Source organism: Trifolium pratense, linkage group LG7 (assembly GCF_020283565.1).
Source record: "Trifolium pratense cultivar HEN17-A07 linkage group LG7, ARS_RC_1.1, whole genome shotgun sequence".
Taxonomy (NCBI): Eukaryota; Viridiplantae; Streptophyta; class Magnoliopsida; order Fabales; family Fabaceae; genus Trifolium; species Trifolium pratense.
Window position 1 is genome coordinate 2,468,108 of NC_060065.1, and position 22,256 is coordinate 2,490,363.

Below are 22,256 nucleotides of genomic sequence, written 5' to 3' on the forward strand. Positions count from 1 at the left end.
ATCCGAAATCAGTTTAAACAAGCAATTGGCTGGTTATGCCTGCCTTGTACGTGATGTTTTGCCCAGGAAAACCTGGGTTTGGATTGTACAATCCGAATGTCCTTATTTTTAACGGTTTTGGAGTATGGAAGCCGAAACTTGTTTGATATGGACCATACAATCCGAAACCAGTTTAAACAAGCCATTGGCTGGCTATGCCTGCCTTGTACATCGTTGATGATTTGCCCAGGAAAACTTGATTTTGGACTGTACAATCCGAAATGCTTTGATTTTTAAAATTTTGCATCATTTCGGATTCTACCAACCAGAAACGCTCATATTCGGTGTGTAGGATCCGAATAGAGTCTATATAGCCTATATTTCAGAAGTTGCACTTTCATAACCACTTGGACACTCAATTGGGAGCTTTGGAGCTAGGGCGGTTTTTTTGGCGTATCAGAGACTTGAAAGCAACGTTTATTCACTCAAAGAGGGGCGCAATACTCAATCGGAGTCATACAAGAGGTAATAAGCACTTTAAACCGTTAATTTTTTCAATTTTCATGGTTTTATGATCGCAGTCGCGTTTGGCTCATACAATCCGAACCCATTTCGGATCCCACATGCCAAACTGGACAGCTTTTTAAAATTTTGAAATTTATTGTGATGGCCGAACCTCCGTTTGAAATGAAACCGAACATCGATGAACCCGACATTGCACAACCTAATGTAGTTGAACCCGCAAAAGAGCAAATTCCGAACATGCATAATGTTGGCCTGTAAAACTGTAAAAAATTTCTGCAGAAAACTTGATTTTGGACTGTACACTCCAAACCTGTAATTTTAGTGACCATTTCGGTTCGCATGATCCAAACCTGTGATTTTCGTGACTATTTCGGTTCGCAGGATCCAAACCTGTGATTTTCGTGACCATTTCGGTTCGCAGAATCCGAACATAATTGGTTTTGGATTGTAGACTCCAAACCAACGTATAAGCACAATTTTCGCCCCCCCCCCCCCCCCAAAACGTGTTCCCATCTATAATTGGCTTGTTTCGGATCCCACGAACCACACATAATATATTTCGGATCCTAGGATCCATAGCTTCCTAAACCCCCCAAATTCAAGGTTATTTTGGGATTTTTGGGGGGTTTAAGAGGAACATGGGGGGCGAAAAAAGCAATTTTCCAATCCTTAAACCCTAAATTTTTATATTAAAAGTGGGGTTACCTGTCACCTTAATCTTAGCCGTCTTGTGTTGTTTTGTGCATAACACTTACGTAAGTTGTTCCATCTGGAAATCACTGGAACTTCTTCAACTCTGGGTTTACACTGCCAACACTTCCACATACAAGAATTGCCTTTTACTGAGGATCAAACTTGCTTCATACTAAAACTACCGTAATGTTGAAATTAAAATAAAAATTATATATTACTCAACTCAAATTAATGATTAATTAAAATCAAAATCTAAAAGTTGAGCATAAGAATTATCCGGCAATTATGTTGACATAGGAATTCTATCTAATTAACGCAAAGGGTCACATTTGCCAACAAGATGTGAAATAAGGACTCATACATTAGTTACAAGGTCCAAAGTCCAAACCACATTACCACCAATAGGCAAAGGCAGTCCTTTCCTACCAAAAGATGACTTGCCTCCGACCATGACAATTGGCGATTAATAAAACAAAATCAAGGACTAGCCTTTATTAATCTTGCACAGGTTTTACTAAACACAAAGTAATCATCATACACTAATCCTTCAATGAAATGTCGTGTTTCAGTACTAACTTCTATCCATAAGTATGCATAATGATGTGGCTTTGCAACTTCAAACTTTCTGCTAGTGAAGCCTGATGAAAACTTTCTCAATTTCGTCAGCAATCACTGTCCCCAAGCACAGGCAGCCCTAGAAGCATCAGCATAAGACAGAAAGATGTGAGATATGCATGATAACTACATTATTAGGTTAGAAAATATAATAATGAATTACAAACATCGAAGAAGATCGAGAATATAAAAGGAAGGAACAACAGCAGAAAAAAAAAATGTCCTTTTATACCTATGAATTCACAACCCCCTTCTCCTTGCATATATAATTAAAAAACACAAACAAATGAAATTATAACAAAATATTTTTGGCAGTTGACACCATCCAAACGAAGTATATACTGGAGCAGAAACCATAGTCCAAAACAAATGGACAAAACACGAGACTATAGAAATACAACCTATGTAGGAGACTATACCAAAACAACCAACAGAAGAAAGAACTTCACGTCATTAAATCATTTAACTCTTTTTGTCTTCATTTGTAGGACACACATTCTTACTGTATATGTTACTGACAATTATGAACAGACTGAAAAACATTTCGGAAATACGGTAACAACTGATGCAAAACCAATGGTAAAACTGCAACGACTAATTACTAAAAAAAATATACCCAATATGAAGGTGGGTGATCAAATCAGATTGATTACTGAACAAAGAGAATTGTACAAATAAATAGACTACTGAAAAGGCCACATTGCCATAATAAAGCAAAATTAAGATGGATATCTAAATGACCACCTTTTTTCTTCTTGAAAATTATTACAGCTTTAAAAAAGTAAAGGAAAAATAATAAGTTAATTCAGGTCATCCTACAGTTTAACTTTTCCAGAGCAATTCGGATACGAACCGTTCGCAGGTGTTTTTCACCTGCACCAAAAGCCGTTTTATCATAACTGCTCCTTTGTAGGGTTTATTGATATATATATATATATATATATATATATATATATATATATATATATATATATATATATATATATATATTTCTTTTTTTTCTCTCTATGCACAATAAATAAATAGCTTCAATACCAAACCACTAGTCTTGCAATGAAAAAACAATTGAACAAGAGAGCTTGTGCATCTCTTGTGCAACAATTCCTTTTAACTTACTTACAAACCATGACTTTTTTTCACTCCTTTATTAACCAAAATTTATTCCAATTTAGGCAATCAAAAAAAGAAGTCTTGATTGAAACTAAACGTGAAGTCCAATTAAAAAATGTCAAATTTCAAATAAATCGATAAATAAAAGTCCTTATTCCTTACATCAATATCATCATTCCTCAATCATGCAAACACAATGTACATTTCAGTCTAGAATCTTTCTGGCATGAATATCATATTCATAATCATGTAATAATTGTGTGTAAAAATTGAATGTCAACTCATCCCTACAAAGATGAATATAAAAAAAAGAGAAGATTAACTTGATTTTCATATCACTTCCTTCAATCCCAATGTCACAATACATGTATTCACGGCTCCATATGTAGGCAATAAAATTTTATTCATGGCATCAAGCCTTGATACTTGATAGTATGCTATATGGGGCAAGTCTATGTTCCTACACTTTATATGTTATAGCATGCTTTTCTACATGAATACTGGCTTCCCTGCTTCTTTAAATCTACACAATAATGCAAGAGAATGCCAAAGCATGCTATAAAAATAAATTGTTGGAAAAACGTAAATCTACACTCTGCTTCTTTATATTTTATTTCCTATGACATCACTGCTATCAGGTGTTCCACGTAAGTTTTTTTTTTCGAAACGTTTTCTTGTGTTTAACAAAAAGAAATGAACTAAAGTAGTCAACCATCTAGTGGGTCTTTAATGAATTTATAAAACAAAAAAAAATGTCTTTGAGGATAGTACATCAGCTAAAGGGCAATGGCATAGACTAAAGTCTTGAATGAAAGTACAATTCTAGACTACTGAACATGATTCCTTTTGCGGATGGATGACAGAAACACTTACGGAAAGAGAAAAGGGTACTAAAATTCTTAAGGAGTTGCACAATCTAGCAACCATGACTGAATGGAAATTGAACAATAATAGAACATGAAAGAATACAGCGTGCAATGTGAGATGAAAGTGCATATCTTTGCAAGAGTAACTAAACAAGAAGTGCAATAAAGATAACAAAAGGAAAGTTTATCCCCAATCATGTATATTCCCCAAAACTACATTTGCTAGTTCCAAGATCAGGTCATTTTTCTAAGCCATGCTTCAACATTTTCTATGCAATGCCTAAACTACCTAAAAGGATAGTTAACCCCTAAAAGCAGGTCATGTCCCAACGTTTTTTCTATAGTTCAACATATGGAAGCTCCGAAGCAATTGAGAAATATTTGATCACTATCGTATATAGCCATTAGCAGCACAGCAACATATGCAATCATAAGCGAACAACTTCAACGCATTTTCAAAACAATCTATTTCAATTCAACACATCTTACCCGATATTAAACATGCTATTCATTGGATCCATAAGCTGTTGTTGTGAAGGATGTTGCTGCTGCTGCTGTTGTTGTTGGTGCTGCTCCATCTGGTGTTGCTGCAAGCCAGCACCAGTAGCAACAGCCACAGCAGTCGAAGGAGTTCCCTTGGCTTCAACAAACCTCCACATATACCAAGAAGCAACAGAACGATAAGGTCTCCACTTCTCACACAATTGCTCCATCTGAGACGGTCTAGGCAAATCATCAAGATTATAAAGAATCTGAACCCCTTTACGAACACCAAGATCATTAATCGGTAGAACATCCGGTCTATGAAGTGAGAAAATCATAAACATATGAACAGACCAAGAACCAATCCCATTAACCATAGTAAGCATCGTGAAAAGCGACTTATCATCCATATTTACAATGGCAGAATCAGAGAGTATCCCATTCTGATACTTCCTAGCCAAATCGTGAAGATAACTCGCCTTCCTCCCAGAAACCCCAATTTGACGAAGCTGCTGTGCATTTAAAGCAAGAACAGTATCAGGAACAACACCAGCTTCACCACCACAGAGAGCAATGAACCGCGTATAGATCGAAGTTCCGGCTTTAAACGCGAGTTGTTGATACAAAATGCTACGAGTTAGGGCAAGGAATGGGGAATGGAAATTATCGAAGGTAGGTGGTTGATGAATGTCGATTAGAGGGGAAAGAAGTGGATCAGCGTTACGAAGGTAACGAATTGCGATCTCAACTTCACCTTCACAAGAAAGTGACCTAGCTACGATTCTCGGAGCAGCGAGTGCTCGTAACGGTTGAACCGTTTTGGTGTTCCGTCCGCAAGATTTTCCAGCGGCGGTTGAATTGGTTGATTTTAGGGTTTCCGATTGAGAATCGGTGGTTGTCGGGTCCGGTGAGACTTTCCGGATCTTACGAGGACGGAGAGGGATTTTTGTGGCCGGTGAATTGGTGTGTGGCGGAACATTGGTAAGTTCGGACTCTACAGGAATAATTGTTTCGACTCCGGCGACGTTGGAGACGGCGGAGACGGTGATTTCGGAAGGGTCTTGTGGCGGAGGGTGTGGTTGAATTTGTGTTCCGGTTAGGGATTGTGGTTGAAGTTGTTGTTGTGTCTCTTCGCCCATATGTGAGGGATTTCTCAATTGAAGATTAATCTGACGGTAATCGTTCGTTAGGGTTAGGATGAGAAAGGGAAGGAACAATATCTGATAATTGAATTGAAAATTTATCAGTTGTTAATAGAACATTCGAGAGAGTGTTTAGAGATAAATATGGAAAAGATAAAAGAAAATGATGAGTGAGAGTTTGTGAAGAAAAATAAGAAGAATGTGATTGTGTGGTTTAATTTTAGGGTAATCAATGAATCGATTTAAGATTAAGATGAAACTCACTCTGTTCTAACAAAAACTGGATGTACGGAAATTCTTCATCGTCAATTCCTTGATTTCCTTCTTCTTGGTCTTCTTTTGTTTTGGTGGTAATGTTGTGTTTGTGTCGTTTCTGTTTTCTGTCGTCACCTCGAATTGCGTGTTACACGTGAAGTAATGGATTGTTGGCCCAAACATTATATATAAGCCCAACAGTACTAGGCAGGCTTTGAGATCTGGATCCGGATTCTCTCCTTCACCATCTGTCTCCTTCTCTCTCCTTCTCCAAATTTTGACTGTTAGATCAATCTTATGGTTCAAAATTTAAAATAGAATAAAAATGAAAAAATAAATAAAACAAATCCCTCATGAACAATTTCCTTCTTCAACCACCACCAACTTGGAAGGCTTCTCACGAATATGGATTCCACGACACCATCACCAACATGGAAGGCTATTCACGGTGACCGGCGATGCAACGGCGAGATACACGGTGGTCGGAGATGCAAGGACAGTGGTCGGAAACATGTAAAAACGCACAGGGAAGGTCGCAAACGAATGGAGAAAGGACCAAAACAGAGCATATAAAAACACTCAATTCAAGTGACAAGCAGTCCGTTCTTCAATTCATCTGTTGTTCACTTCAATCTCAGTGTCCTACTCCTCTGTGCAATTCGATTTCGTTTTCTATCTCCAATTTAGGGTTTCAAACGATGGTTTCCTCTTTCTCTATTCTTTTGCCATCGATCAAGATCTGGTAATAACACGCTCCAAATAAATCCAGATGCAAGCTACTCTTAGGTGAAGAGAAAACGATCAAACAGAGCAAAGGTGATATTGCAGCAGTTTAATGTGGAAGATGAAGAGAAAAAAGTTTCCTGTGAAAAGATACGGGGATTAATTTTTGAGAGGACATCGTTTCATCCATTGGATTTGATCTAACGGTTTAGATTTGGAGAAGAGAGAGAAGGAGACATGGGGGATGGAGAGGATCCGTTTCCTTGAGATCTACTTTTGTCATCCTACTGATTTTGAGGCGCAGCCAATGAAATTACCACAATATTCTTGTCTGCTACTTAGGTAGCAGAAACCCCTCAAAACATCCTACCTTTATAACATCCGCTACTTAAGTAACGGATGTTATTTTTCAAAATTTTTGATTTTTATAACGTGCGCTACTTAAGTAGCGGAAGGGTAAAATTGGAAAATCGTAAGGCGTGCGAGTAACCGGTAGGGTGGCAAAAGTAATTATCTTCCAAATTTTGATACAAGGCCTATGCTTTGATATTTTTGATAATTTCTTTTCGCGCTTCCAAGAAGTACTGGTCGATTTTATTCAAAATATTTTTATGGAGGGTGAGGGATGCATGAGGGACTAAAAAATTAATTTTTTATAAAGTTTGTTGGTTAAAGTGTCAACTTAGTTTGCACTTTAAGTAGCAGCAAACTGTATTTTCCAAATTTTGTGTTTTTACACACTCGTTACTTAACTTGCGAGTAGGTAAAATTGGAAAGATAGGGGGCGCACGAGAAGGACAAGAGGGCGTGAAAAGAAATTTCATCATTTTTTTATATAAGAAATTTAGGGTGAGGAGATGATGTCCCTTCAATATTAGTATTAGGGAAGTTTTAAATATATCTCCAAGCACTAATTAAATATATTAATAAAAAAGTTTAATTTTGTCCACAAGTTCTAATTTATTTATTTTTTTTAAAACTTGGTATCCGGCTCTAATACCGACTAATCTAAGGGGGTCAATCACACCGCCCACTTGCGGGGCCCATTTAATGCCAGAGTTTTTTTTGCTCTGTATGGACTTAGCCCACCGAAATTGGCACCAGAAGAAATCGAAACCTGAGACCTTGAGAGGAGCATACTCAAAGGACCCAAGCCAACACCACTAGACCAACTTCAATTGGATTCAAGTTCTAATTTAATTGGTAATCCCTTGTGAGTTTTTGTGGAAGAATTTTTTTTTTCAAGGTGGAAGATATTCTTATAATAATATTATAAATATGAATACAAAAGAAATGAGAGTAAACCCTGAGTGACTTAAAAGTAGCGCCTAACAAATATTTGAGGCTAAAACTTGGTGAAAGTTTTAATATAGACTAGAAACATCATTTACGATATTTATAAGGACTAAAAAATTATTTAATGTAACAACCCAACTCCATGATACAGTATGATTAGAGATTTCAATTAGTAGAATAAAACATAAAAAGGTTTAAGGAGTTATTAGAGAAATTGTAGTGAAAAGAATGACACAATTATGAATTAGTACAAGTGAAGGTTCAAATGAGTAATTGTGAAATGGCATTTTAGTCAAAGTGGGTAACCAATTATTTAAGAAACAAACACCACCCATTCCTCCAACTTTTATTCATTTCTTCAGAAAGTTAACCACAACTCTCTCTTCTCTCTCTCTCTCGCTGAAACATCATCATCTTCTACACTTCACCTCCAATTCTCTAAGTTCCCTTCTTCATCAAAGTTTCCAATGCATGATATCATCCCCTACCAATCTTGCTATGAGAATTCAAGTAGAGTCATTAAAAGCTTCAAACTGTCCCTCTTCCTCTCTCAAGCCATAAACCCTTATTTAATCTTGAGTCACTAATCTCATCCAAAATCAGAGTTGCATGTGTTAGATTCCTTCAATCCTAGAGCTTTTGGAACATTGGAGAATCAAGGTAATGAAGAATTTCACTTTTCCCTCTCTTCCCTTGGACTGGCCGTATCTTTCCCTTTTATGTTGAGGAGTTCATAAACATAACTACTTTAATGTTTATGCTTGCATGTGAGATTGATGGAGAAAAAAAGTATTCTTGAAGGAACCAATTGGAATTGGAGAAACAAGATACTGCATTTGCATTTAAGAATGGAATTTTGGGAAGGTAAGATGAATCAAACTTTCCTCTATGTTCTTTCTCTTTTGTACCAGACCCTAGGACCCTAAATGATGGAAAAAGAGATTTTAGAAGTTAAAATTGACTGGTTTATTATTAATGGATTATACATGTTTGACTCCACAAGTTTACATGAAAGTAGTTGTCAAACCCGTATGGACCTATTGTTAGTAAATTAATCATAAGTTTCGTTTCACAAATTGTTTTGACATGAAACCAAAACCATTGGAAAGAAGACATAAATTGACATGAAACTGTCACTGGAATTATGGAATTTCATTAAGTATAATAAGAGGAATTCTGCTTGCAAGATGGATAAATTATCCTGCCCTGTTTTCGTACCAGAACCCACTCTTTTATTAAACTGGACCAATTGGATAGTTAAGCCTCAAAACAAAAATTGTATTTGTAATCCTGACACCCTAAGCTTTCCAACGAGGGGTCGTTTGCTCAAAACGGATGTCGTTTGGTATTTTAATTAAATTGTGGAAGTTGGGGTCTGATGTTGTGAAGTTGCAGGATTTTGGCAGCGGGTTTCTACATGTTCCAGTCACACGAATTGATGCATAAGAGTACAAATACGTCGGGATCTTGAACTCACACAAGCGTACTCATCAATCGAAATTCAAGGTGGGTTAGTTTAAGTAGAGGCATGGCAACCATAAGTCCAAAGCATAGGAATTTATTTATTTGCAAAGTTAGTAACATTGATGATATAGTTAGATTTGTTATACTTTGAAATGCTTGAGTACTTTCCTTCCCCATACTCAAATGTGCTGTAAATGTGTTGAATAATATTAGTTTCATTAGGTATAAGTTAGGAGTTAATGAGCATCGTTAGGAGTTGATTTAAGAACTTGTTTTTTATGAAAAACACCATTTTACGCAGTATCAATAGATTGAAACACAACCCTTCTGTCTCAATAGATTGACCTTGTGTAAAATGGGAAAATTATATTATTTTATGGCCCGAACGACTCCCGACTCGTACGATAATGATCATGATTATTAAACATGTTTTCACACCGTTTCAACATCAATGTTTAGGGTGGAATAATGATAACTTAGAGGCTTATGACTTGTGCAAATTTCCCCATAGATTAGACACATAAACATCATATTCAATTATGGTTTATATTGCGGTGATCATTTGGAGTTGACTGAATTTTGTAACCGTTAATCTATCTGTGAACTCTAAGTGTTTAGCACAATATAAGTAAATCTTAAATTGTCTAAATGTGTGTTAATGTGTATCGATGCATGAGTACATAAGCTATATTAGTTCCCCGGGACTGGTTGTTAAGTAAGAATGTTAGAATTAGTATAGTTGATCATATTGTGGTTAATCCCAAACCACAATTCAGTATAGTTTATGCTATGAGAGGATTTCTGTGTATAAGTTGAAATCCGTTAAGTTAAGTAATTAATGTGAGTAAGACCAACGTGGCATAGCTATGTCACACTGGGTAGCGGAGAACATCCTAAGTGGAGAACATCCTGAGAGGAGTACATCCTTAGTGGACCTTTCGAGACATACTCACCTCGGAAGCTTCCTGTAAAATGAATAAGATTATAATTGTGTGATACACCTTTATTTATGTTATGTTATTCTTTAATGAATATAAGTTTATCAGTGATCAACTATTTTCAGGACCCCGATGTTAGCACACCAAGTAGTGGGTAGTAAGAAACTCACTGAGGCTTAGAAGTCTCACCCCACGATTATTGATTATAGGTAACAGGTTGTTCATTCAAGAAGTTGAGGATTAGACGGATTAGCAAGATTATGGAAGTCTGTTCGTTCGATCACCTGTTTCAAGCTTAAGAAACTCTTGTATAGGATTATGCCATATGTACATGTATATATCAGTTATCATGGCTCTGATGTAAAGATATTTGCATTTACACCACGACAGTTTATTTTAGTTTAGTAAATCATGTATATTTGGTATTTCCTTCAGACTACTTGAATAAGGATCAGTTTTATTTCCGCAATTTTAATGTTTTCCGATTCAGTTATGTATGCTCCTATTGACATTCTAGATAAATCAATACGGGGTGTTATATTTAACCTGCTTAAAAATAAAATAAAATTATTTAACCAATTTTTTCTAATATTCGTAACATTTAGTTTGAATAAAATACTAGAATTATAAAATATTTTAATTATATAATATACACTAAAATAATTTCTTTAAGATTTACTCAAGTTATTTCTTGTTGAATAAGATTTACTCAAAGTTCTTTCTTGTTGAAGGGACTAACACAACTATATATACCATATACGTGACAAACCTTTGATTTGATAACACAGCAATACACTACACATTCTAAATCTCATATACTCGACTTTATCAACTATCCATCATGGCGATTGAGAAGAATCCCCGCCCACTCGACGAGGATGACATTGCCCTTCTCAAAACCTGGGTAAATTTTCAAACCTGTCAAGACTATACGTAAATTGGGAAGAATGGATTTTTCATTATTAGTGCATTTATCAGTTATTTATGGAATATTTGTTCTACTTTATGCAGGGTACGGGACCTTATTCCACAGACATAAAAAAAGTGGAGAAGGAAATCAAAGATATGGCAAAGAAAGGGAATGACTTACGTGGTATGTGAAAAACTGTTTACTTTGTTTCTGCTTTTGTAGAAGGAAATCTTATAAATTTTTTGCTTGCTATTGTGGCCTATTCTATGTCCCTTTGTTGTCTATTTTCATTTTGATGCTTACGAGTAGTCCCTTAATTGTGTATATTTCTATCTCCAAATTTAATTCTAAACTGAAGGAACGACTCAATAGTTGATATTGTTGTGAATTCTAACAGAAAACCACCCAATAACCAATAGTAGAACCGGCTATCGGGACAAATGAATTGAAGCAACCAAATCAAAAAGAATAAGCAATTTAAACACAAGCTAAAACTACCGAAAGCTATAAAGAACACGAAGAAATTGTTTACCCAGTTCGGTTAAAACCAACCTACTCTGGGGGACTGGGGGAGAGAGAGCTCTCCGTTCCACTGTCAATAGAATACTTGATTACAATGAGATTCACCACAAGAGTTACAAGATTTAGAGTTTTTCTTAAATCTACCCTTTTCCCGAATCTCTTCTCGTGACCAAGAGATTCAATCAGTGGCGACTCCAGGATTGTTAGGGAGCCTGGGCAAATTTTTGGAGGGAATTTTATCAACCCAAATTTCGAATATAGAAATATTTAAACTCTGTTTTTCAATATTTAATTTTGGAAGAAATTTTTAAACAAGAAATAACATGCAAGAGTATAGTCATGTTTCCAATATAATTAAGGCTCAACTAAATAAGAGACTACAATGAAAACTGAATCCACATCGACGTATATAATTATATTAAACTACTTATTTATACAATCAAAACAACTTAACAAATTTTAAAATTCAAAACACCATCAAGTCATCAAACAAAGATTATAGATTGAGAAGGTTTTATGTTGTTAAAAATTAGAATTAATTGCATATTTGATCTGTTATGTTTATTTTAGTTTTCAATTTGGTCCCTTATTTTTTAAAAGTTTCAAGTTGGTCATTTTCCTCAAATTTTAGTTTAAATCGTCGACTTTTCTAATGAATTTGTGTACGTAGACCACTTAGGAGAGTACTATGTGAATGTTTTAGAAAAATTAACTCAAAATTTAACAAAAAGTTAGAAAAAATTAACTCAAAATTTAACGAAAACGACCAACTTATGTTGAGGTCAATAACATAAGGAACCAACTTGAAACTTTTAAAAAATAAGGGACCAAATTAAAACCTAAAATAAACATTAGAGACTAAATATGTTTCGTACGGTACCTTTACGAAATGCGTTTCTTTCTTTTATTTTTATTTTTTCTTGTTTCTTATTATTACAAAAAAAAAAAAAAAAAAAAAAGCAGCCCAGGCATGTGCTGGGCTTGCCAGACGGCATAATCGCCACTGGATTCAATCAATAAGTGTTTCTAAGGTGTTACAATCACTTCCCCAACCCTAGAGATTACCCAAGAGAAACCCTCTAACACTCTAGCCTTCATGTTGGAAGCAAAACCCTAAAAACCTCACATTTTCTCTCTCTCTTGCAGCTGCACAACAACACAACAACAATATATACCAGAACCTGCGCATGAGGCGCAAGAACTAGCGCACCATGCGCCAGTGGCAGCAAGCAATCCTGCTTCTGCGCCTCATACCCCCAAAAACTTGCGCATCATGCGCAAAAGGCAGCAGCTCCACAATTTCCTGATCATTGTTTTCAAGGCAATTTTCAACAGATATTTTGTGGCATTCATAGTGGTTTGTAGTCTTAGTTGCTAAAGTTGGATGCTGTTAACACATGCACACTTCCTTAGATGTTTAGCTTCCTGTTGTAATAATTGGTATCAAGGAGTCTGATACTGGTTTAACTGCACCAAGCCAGTGGGATATTGTTTCTGATAAGCAAATGATGCAGGATCGGAGCAGCCTCTTCAGGTGATTTTCTTTCTCATTTTGTAGAATTTGTTTGAAGCGCTTTTATTATTTGTAGGAATGGCTAACGAACGATGAGTATTTATTGAACAGGTTGCAAGATGCACAAAAATTATAAATCCAAACTCCGAGGATGCCAAATATGTTATCAATGTGAAGCAGATGGCTAAGGTCAATATTTTCATTTAACCTTTATCTATTAGATTGATATTTGTTTGCAAATGTCAGGAATCACTTGTTAATGTGCTGTTTAATATGCCAAGATTTTCATTTATTTGTTATGCTCGGTATAATATTCCTTTTGCTTTCATTCATGGTAACAGTTTGTTGTTGGGCTCGGAGACAAGGTTTCCCCCACTGACATAGAGGAAGGAATGCGTGTTGGGTATGTATACATACATAAATAACTTTATGATAAAATATCTCCCATGGAAACAAGAGTAACAGTATTATTATTACCTTATCTTCGTGTTTGTTTAACCTTTATTTAATCATTGCAGTGTTGATAGAAACAAATTTCAGATTCAGATTCCTTTGCCTCCAAAAATTTATCCAAGTGTTACAATGATGACAGTCGAAGAGAAACCAGATGTGACATATAATCATATTGGTGGTTGTAAGGAACAGATTGAAAAGATGCGCGAAGTAAGTTTTTGAAAATTTCCGCATTTCATATAACAAAGGAAATAACTTAGGTGGCACTAATTTTTTTTATTCGTATGCAAGGTTGTTATGGTCCACCAGGAACTGGCAAAACACTTCTAGCCAGGGCTGTTGCTAATAGAACTGATGCCTGTTTTATTAGGGTCATTGGAAGTGAACTAGTTCAGAAATATGTTGGTGAGGGAGCTCGGATGGTTCGTGAGATATTTCAGGTAAATGATTAGGTCTTGTTTTCTAACTTTGCTTTGATCATTGTTCCCTGATTGGTACCATTTGACTGAATTTGTTACCTCCTGTAGATGGCTCGTTCAAAGAAGGCGTGCATTGTGTTTTTTGATGAAGTTGATGCAATTGGAGGTGCACGGTTTGATGATGGTGTTGGTGGTGATAATGAGGTTCAGCGAACTATGCTTGAAATTGTGAATCAGCTTGATGGGTTTGATGCTCGAGGAAACATCAAAGTTTTGATGGCAACAAACAGGTTGGTTGATTTTACTACTATTTGGTTTTTCCTTTGTTCTCTATTTAACTGTAGATGTTATTAAGAAACTGTCTCACTATCATTATTCACTGTCGTATTTCGTATAATTGATGTCATATTGTTTGCCCACTCTCTTGTAATTAATAGAGATAAAATAAAGATTGCATTGCTAGTTTCCATAATTATGCTAGCCTTATTGCTAATGGCTTTTTATCCACAATTTTCTAGGCCCGACACTCTGGATCCAGCACTATTACGACCTGGACGATTGGATCGTAAAGTTGAATTTGGCCTTCCTGATTTAGAGAGTAGGACACAGATATTCAAGATTCACACAAGAACCATGAACTGTGAAAGGGATATCCGTTTTGAACTTCTAGCTCGGCTTTGCCCAAACTCTACAGGTAAGAACATCTTAACAACTGGGCAATTTTTAATTTAGCTTATACCTTCTGACCATTAAGTACTTCAATATTCTGGCTTATATCCTTTCTAAGCAAAACCTGTTCTGGTTTTGAGGTTTTTTGCTACTTGCTTTCTGTCATGAAATGTTTAGTTTTCTTTTCTGATCAAGATACTTTTTGTTCTCTTCAGGAGCTGATATAAGGAGTGTATGCACAGAAGCTGGTATGTATGCTATCCGCGCCCGAAGGAAGACTGTAACAGAGAAAGACTTCCTTGATGCAGTGAATAAAGTTATCAAAGGGCACCAGAAGTTCAGTGCCACTCAGGGACGGATCCAGAAATTTTGAGCAATGGGGGCAATATGTATAGTATACTATGGTCTAAATATAAGTAAAAATTAGTCAAAATTTTTTAAAGAAGAATGCTAACGTCGTCTGTCCTAAAGACACATGTTAGCATAACTCAATATAAAAAATTAATCTTAAGAGATGTGCATTTAACTTTCTAAAAGTCAATTTTTTATTTTTCTCAATGTAAAACTTCTACTTTTGTGTTCCTTAACATGTGTCAATGCAAAACCGTTTTTTTTTAATACATCTGATTTAAATTTTAAATCAAATACATAAACTTTTGTTACTAAATTTTACTTATATTTGAGTTCGGAGAGAATAGAGCCTGTAAAATCAGTTCTCCAAAAGTATCATTTCTCTGTCATTTGTAAGAAAAAGAAGTGGGTGCCTACACAAGTTAATGGAAAATGCTTCTTTCAGCGAATTTTCTTTTCACGACCTGTTCACGAATGAGGTGGCAATACAGTGACATCCTTACTTGCATTATTTAATTTGATATTTTTTATTTGTTACTTAATTAAATTCAATTAATTCAGTTTCTCTTTCATCTTCCTTTCATCTTCCACCGTTCACCCCTAACAACAACACCTCATTCTTCTCCTACAATTTCTCTTGTTCTATTCTTCTAAAATTCTCTCTCTAAAACTATGTACTCAATTGAAGTTTTTTTCTTTATCCTTTCAAGGCCTATCTTTGTCATTTGAATTTATTTTATTTTTTTCGTTTTTGAAAGAAGTCAAGAACAGTCAATTCTTTGATGATGGTTGTTTGCACAAGAATTTTTTTTAAATGGAGTTTTTCAAAGTGAAGATTTTGATAAGGGATTGGGTTTAGAAAGTCTTTATATTTTCAGTATCCGTGGAGAATTTGGTTTGCTGGGAAAGAGATGTAAAAACCTTAAAAATTGAAGTTTTCTAAGTTGCCATGGAATTGATGATTGTTACTCATCTTTTATTCAATGTTTGCAAAGTTGTTCAATAATTCTTACTCACAACTTGTAGGAGTGTGGTTGATAGCATTTGGGTGAAAGACAATATTTTCCTTTTGAGATAATTGAAATACAGACTATTAAAGCGTATTTCGTGAAATTTCACTAGAAAGTGGTTCGCTATATATAGCACCACTCCCAGTTAATACATAGCAGTGTATATAAAACTGAAGTTTTATGCCTTCAGTCCCTTCTCTTTATACTTGGTGTATATGTATATACGAGGTTCCTTAAAACATAGTGGGGGCGGGTGCCTACACAGGTCATTACGTAGGTTCGTCCCTGGTGCCACTCCCAAATATATGGTCTACAATTGAGTTATTTTTTCATATACTTTCCCAAAGACCATAACATGCATTAACAATATTTATTTTCTTCAGAGAAAATTATTTAAGGGCTATGGTGAGCAGTTTATGAAACTAGTCTGTTTGGATGCATATTTCATTTGTTGACTCTTAAAGGTCTCCACGTCTGTACCAAATTATTTCGTAATGTTACATCCAAAATTGTTCGAGACTTAATTTTTGCTATATTTAATATTTTGACATTGACCCTTGCCTCAAGCTAAGTATTAAGCTCGATCCAATCTAACCTAATGTATGATGAAAAAACACATTCTTAAAGAAATTGCTGATAATGGCAATGCTTACTGTAGGTTTATGTATTTCAATTGTTCTGGTATCCATCCGGTAAAATGATTGTTTTCGATATTCCTGAGAAACGTTTAATAAATTAAATACAACTAATTCTTTGGACAATTACATGGTGTTATGCTTGATGAATAGTGAGTTCATAGTCTGAGGGAGTTCTCTGGTAAAAGAATTGGAAGAAACGTCCCTGAAACAAGTAATAGATATTATAGTCCGTCCTGTGACCCTCAAACCAAATTCTAGCATATTCTATAATAAACACCAAACAAACATAGCCTCCACGATCCATCATTACTCGTTAAAAACGCATATTGTTTAGACTGCCAAAAGCATACGCCATGCAATATAGTTCAACAGCCAATGTATATGAAGCAGTTTTAGCAGAAACATAATGAGAATGTATTAACCGTGGAGTCAAATTCAATATTGTGAAATTACTAAATTCAAAATGGTAAATAATCCTAGATTGTAACTCAAAGTTCCGGATATTCCACGACCAGGTAACTTACTGACGAGAAGCAAGAAAAATAAAAATCATCAAAAGCAGAAACAAAACAAAAATAACAATCAAGTCATATAAAGTGACAGTGTGACTACATTCCGGTGATTCGGTTGCCTGAGCAAGTGATGCCTGTCCAACATTGTCACAAGGATCATTGCCATTGGCCTGCCAATTTAGCTGGGACGGCGAGTTCATGCTTTGAAACAAATTCATTAAAGTAGAGACTGCATTGATAGTAAGCAAACCACAAATATGCATAGTGGAAATATGTACCCTAATACGTCAGTACCTGTCCGCACAACCATCCATTTTACATAATTTCAAGATATATAAATTACTCTCAAATTGATCGAAATTTGAAACCACTATGATAACATTTACAAACATATTACTTCTAACCGTAACGGAACAAATTGATCATTGAAATCAACCTATATAAGTCAACATTTTTAGAATCTCCCTCACCTAACTTTGTTTATACACCCGTTCCCTTATTTCAAAATTTTCCTTTCCAAAATACTCTCCTCGCACCTCACAAAACCTTCCTTAGTCACAAAAAACAAAAAAAAAACATTCTTACAAGTATATATTAATTGAATCTTAAATTACAAAGCATAGCATCCTAAATGAATGTAGAGATACAATTAATTCAGGCTAATATGCACTTTCATAAAATTTTAATATTCTTACTAAATTTTATGCTAAGCAGTAAACATTATTAAGAATAAGTTTTGTACATGGAACACCATGTATATATTAAACAAACCACTTTCACAGTTTTGGTATAAGGTTCTCTATCCTGAGATTACAAATTTAGTCTCTATCATTTATATTCGAGAGAAATGAACTTTGACAAAACAAAAGCCTATATATAATAAATGTCAATGTTTTATAAATATATATATATATATATATATATATATATATATATATATATATATATATATATATATATATATATATATATATATATATATATCATTTACCAATTGACATGTTATTGGAATAATTAATTTGATCCCTACATGTATAGGATCCATGCATTTTTATTCCTTCTAACAATGGTATAGGAAATATATGAAATACATTGCCCTGATACAATTCATATAGAGAAATATTTTATTGAACCATTCTTGCATAATCACACTTCAATGGAGACTTAGAGCCTTCATCCTGCATCATGATAACTATATTAAGAGTTTGGCCATAAATAACATGAAATCAAATAAGATATAATATAAATTGAAGTACTAATGACACAAGTGGTTGATTAAATTAAATTAAAGTACTAATTAGAAGTAAGATTAACCTTTTATCTTGATCCATTATGTAAGTGTAACCAAGATTATTTGTGTAATTAGGGAGGGGAACATGTCCTTCTTCAATCTGCTTCACATCTTCAACAAGCATCTCATAATGTCTTTTCACTTCTTCAATAGTTTTCCCTCCCACAGCTCTAGCTAGCTTCTGCCAACGATCAGGAGTATCCTTCTCCAACATTGCCAATGCATTCTCAAATCTTTTGTTCTGCTTTGCTGTCCAATTCGAGCTTGAAGCCATTCAAGTGTAGAAACTAGCAACCAAAAACTTCTTAGCTATATTTGAGATTAAAGGACAGTGTTATTGCTAGCTACGTACCCTTTTTATAGTAGTGGATGATGAGTGAGACATAAGATACGTAACACATACGCTTTAAATGCTTTAAATTAAAGGTGTGTCTGATGTTCGATACACTTTACTATTTAGATGACACTGATATATGTGAACACATTCAAATGTTACATTTTTTATTATTATGTTGTCAATGTGTCAGTGTAGTGTTTGGTATCCGTGTATAGCATGAGTTTTAGCTGTATGTAGCCGTTGCTTTCCAAACAAAACTGTGGGATGCATATAAATTCTTAAAGTTCTGGTTTTTCTTTTCAACTTTCGGTTTTAGGTGCATGGCTTTTTGTATTTGGTTTTAAGGTTTGATTAAGGTTTAAGTAATGCAAGCAAACTCAATGCCGACTTTTCCTTAACCGAGAAAGTAGTTAAGGAAATTGTGAATTCAGTGTCACATCACGTGCATGTATCCACATTTTGGTATTTTAGTGGCATTTGGGTTAAAAGAATTTAACAAATTAAAGGAGATCATGAGAAAAAAAAATGTATGGATAATGTAAAATAATTTTATACCGTCAAATAACTATATATTTCGTCACTTCACCCCACTTTATTGACACGTGGAAGTTATTAATCTTATTAGTTGTTAGTGTAAAATTAATTCTTTAAACTTTTTATATAAAATGTTGAATGTATGCTCTCATGGAATATCTGTGATAATTTCCTTCTTCACCCCACCCTTACAAGTTGAGATGGACATAAAGAAAGGATCTCATAATCCAACCAAGGAAATTTTTCATAGATAATGATCTCATTTTCTTTAAAATATGATTTAGATTCTCTATATTTAAAAATCCTACATTTACCTATATTCAACTATATTAAGTGTATTTTTTAGGTCAATTTTATCATTATCACACACCATAATATCTCTTTCTAATTTTTCTTCTAACCTATTTGCACTAAATATAGGCGAATGTAGTAACCTCGTGCAATATTTTCTGGTAAGTGCAATTTAATTGTTAGATGTCAGAGACAATAATTAATAATTTATAAGGGTTGAGTTTAAATTTAAATTTAAAACTTTTTACTTCTCAAAACTTTAAAAAAAAAAATGTATAAATTTAGTCATTAGTGTGTGTGAAAAAAAAAAACCTCATGCAAATTCTAGTAGCGTTAGCTACCATTTGGCACTAGCACTTAACTTGACCAGATTTGTTTGCGTTAGAAAGTTTTTGAGCAAGACAAGATTGAAAGCATAATTTAATTAGTGCATGATATGTAACGATGTAGAGTTGTGAATTTGTTAGTTGGTACATTGGTGAGGATGTGATTAACGTTAAATTTGATATGGAGTATCACAGTTCGATCTCTCGCAATTACGATCGAGAGGGAACTGGAACCACTTATGTCAGAACTGACATCCGAACCAAATTTAACGATTCAGTGGACCGAATACTTGTGAAAACAAATTATAAAAAAAAGACAGAGAGAGATGTGAACTCCCACGGTGGATCCAGAACATTCACGTAGAGATTTTCACGCTAAGTAGTACCACAGAGCCGTGTTTGGATCATATATAGAAAACACACAAAAGTGCTTTAATTTAATCTTTTGAACCGTTTCTTTTTTTTTCCTCTTTAGTCAAAATTTCCATTACACTATATTTTTTAGGGAAAAATATAGTGTTTTCAAGCTTTCATATCACTGAAAGTTGTTGAGATATGTGTGTATCATTAGAGTTAACAAGCATAAAAAGAAAACACAAACTTAACAATGAAGTAGAGATGCTTATAAAAAAGTACAAGAAGTACTTAAGATCACAAAATAGAATTAAGAAAAAAGCAAAATATATAATCCTCTCAAACAATTAATTAATTAAAAAGATTAAATCCTTAAGAAACAACTCGTAAGATCAACACATCACTCTTAATATAAACTATTACCACCTTTTATCTTTCCTAAAAACCATTTCTAAAATTGACTTTTAATGAGTTCAATTGTACTTAACGCCTCGACAATTTTGATACCATTTTTTAATGTCTAGGCAGCCTAAATAACTAAATATCATATCAAAGTTAGACATTTCCCCCTTTACCTTTCACTCCAAAAGAAACAAATTACCCAAAGCTATGTAAATCATGTGGCACGCACGGAATTGGATCCGGTGCAGGCAATAACCGTGCAATCAGGCTGCAGTCGACAGCTTCTAATAGTAAGATCAAAATTAGACGACACGGGTCTTGATGTAGTTTTAATTTTTCAAAACAGTAAAAATTCTAACTTTAAAATATAAATAGTTTGGTCTCAATTGGATGATACATATTTCGCCGACTAAATGCAATCATAATTTCTGAGTGCACTCGATCTGAATTCCATGTGGCACCACTCCAAGTCATTTGGACAGCTCATATCAAATTAAAAAATGAATTCACATTGAGAACAATCTACTAATTCGGATTCATGCCTCCTCCCATAACACAAAACACAACTAGTAATGTTTAATTAATGTGTGACTTTGCATTTCTTTTAGTACAATACAATAATGATTGACCTTGTTCAAAGTTCAAACTTTCTACTTCATTTGAGCCATGGCAAGGGATAAGGTGATGCTGATATATTTAGAATCCTTATCATCCACGCATAACTTAGCATTGCTTTCTATTTCGGAAGCTTTATGATCACTCCACTACCAATTCAAGTTGGTATAGATATTGGGGTTGGGGCCATAATTTGTTGTTCATTTCTAATCAACCAAGGATTGGTCTCCTTGTCCATGCTTAGATTCCAGAACAGAACCTATTTACTATCAAGAAAATTAAAGATTCCAAAGCAAATCCCATATGCTTTAAGTAAAGCGTCTGAAGTAACAGTTGGTTAATAATTTAGGACCGCCAAGAGATTGGAATATCATATCTCCATAAAAAAAAAATAAGAGTTTGAGTAAATGAATCGTCTCTCTTATATATTCAACTTTCATTTAGTCTATTTATAGGCGATGTGATCGGACTGATCACTCACACACGTAATCTAACAAATTTAGAGTATTCTTTATCATCTATGATTACTTTCCAATGTGAATTAACCAATCACCGGGTACTGATAAGTTGTTCTTTCAAGTTTGAACATATTGTTCTTAATTAGTGAGGTGAGGTCCCATACTCACAATGCAAGTTGAACAAATGTATTCTATTTCTGGATACCCTTTAACCTTTGGTCTCTAATTTTATATAGATAGATATGTACACGCCCATTCTGCTACTCCATACAAGTTTCAATCACTACTTTGGGCATTACCAAAGTTTTTGGAAGAATATGAATCAACAATTAAAGCCATCAAATGTAAAATCCAAAAGAAAAAAATTCCAATGTGGGGGACCCGTTAATTTTCTCACACGAACTCTCATAATTAGCATCAAGCTCATTATTTTTTGGTTTTCTCTAAACTACCCCTTCATAGTCTATGTTTGGTATCACGGTAAGCATGTCAGAATTACGATGATCCACCGTAATTTTTCAAAAGCTATACTCTGTAGTTTCTGCAAAATAACGGTGAATAC

General features: G+C 34.5%; 2 protein-coding genes and 1 pseudogene across 3 annotated transcripts; 1 reads left to right on the plus strand and 2 right to left on the minus strand.

The window, feature by feature from the left end:
• Window positions 1-1,425: 1,425 nt before the first annotated feature.
• Window positions 1,426-6,607, minus strand: LOC123897718 (alkylbase DNA glycosidase-like protein mag2). Of its 2 annotated transcripts, XM_045948460.1 has the most exons (3): window positions 5,678-6,484; window positions 4,278-5,491; window positions 1,426-1,891 (listed from the first exon to the last, which is right to left on the minus strand). In XM_045948460.1, the coding sequence occupies exons 2-3, from the start codon at window positions 5,408-5,410 to the stop codon at window positions 1,867-1,869; spliced, it is 1,158 nt and encodes a 385-aa protein (XP_045804416.1). In that variant the 5' UTR covers window positions 5,411-5,491; window positions 5,678-6,484; the 3' UTR covers window positions 1,426-1,866. The 2 variants fall into 2 exon arrangements, with proteins under 2 accessions (XP_045804416.1, XP_045804417.1); XM_045948461.1 differs by having other exon boundaries at window positions 4,278-6,607.
• Window positions 6,608-8,035: 1,428 nt separating this feature from the next.
• Window positions 8,036-16,455, plus strand: LOC123898732 (annotated as a pseudogene).
• Window positions 16,456-17,793: 1,338 nt separating this feature from the next.
• LOC123898141 (protein RADIALIS-like 4) lies at window positions 17,794-18,715 on the minus strand. The gene is made up of 2 exons (XM_045949031.1): window positions 18,401-18,715; window positions 17,794-18,264 (listed from the first exon to the last, which is right to left on the minus strand). Exons 1-2 carry the CDS (start codon window positions 18,649-18,651, stop codon window positions 18,240-18,242), a joined length of 276 nt encoding a protein of 91 aa, XP_045804987.1. The 5' UTR covers window positions 18,652-18,715; the 3' UTR covers window positions 17,794-18,239.
• Window positions 18,716-22,256: the final 3,541 nt, after the last annotated feature.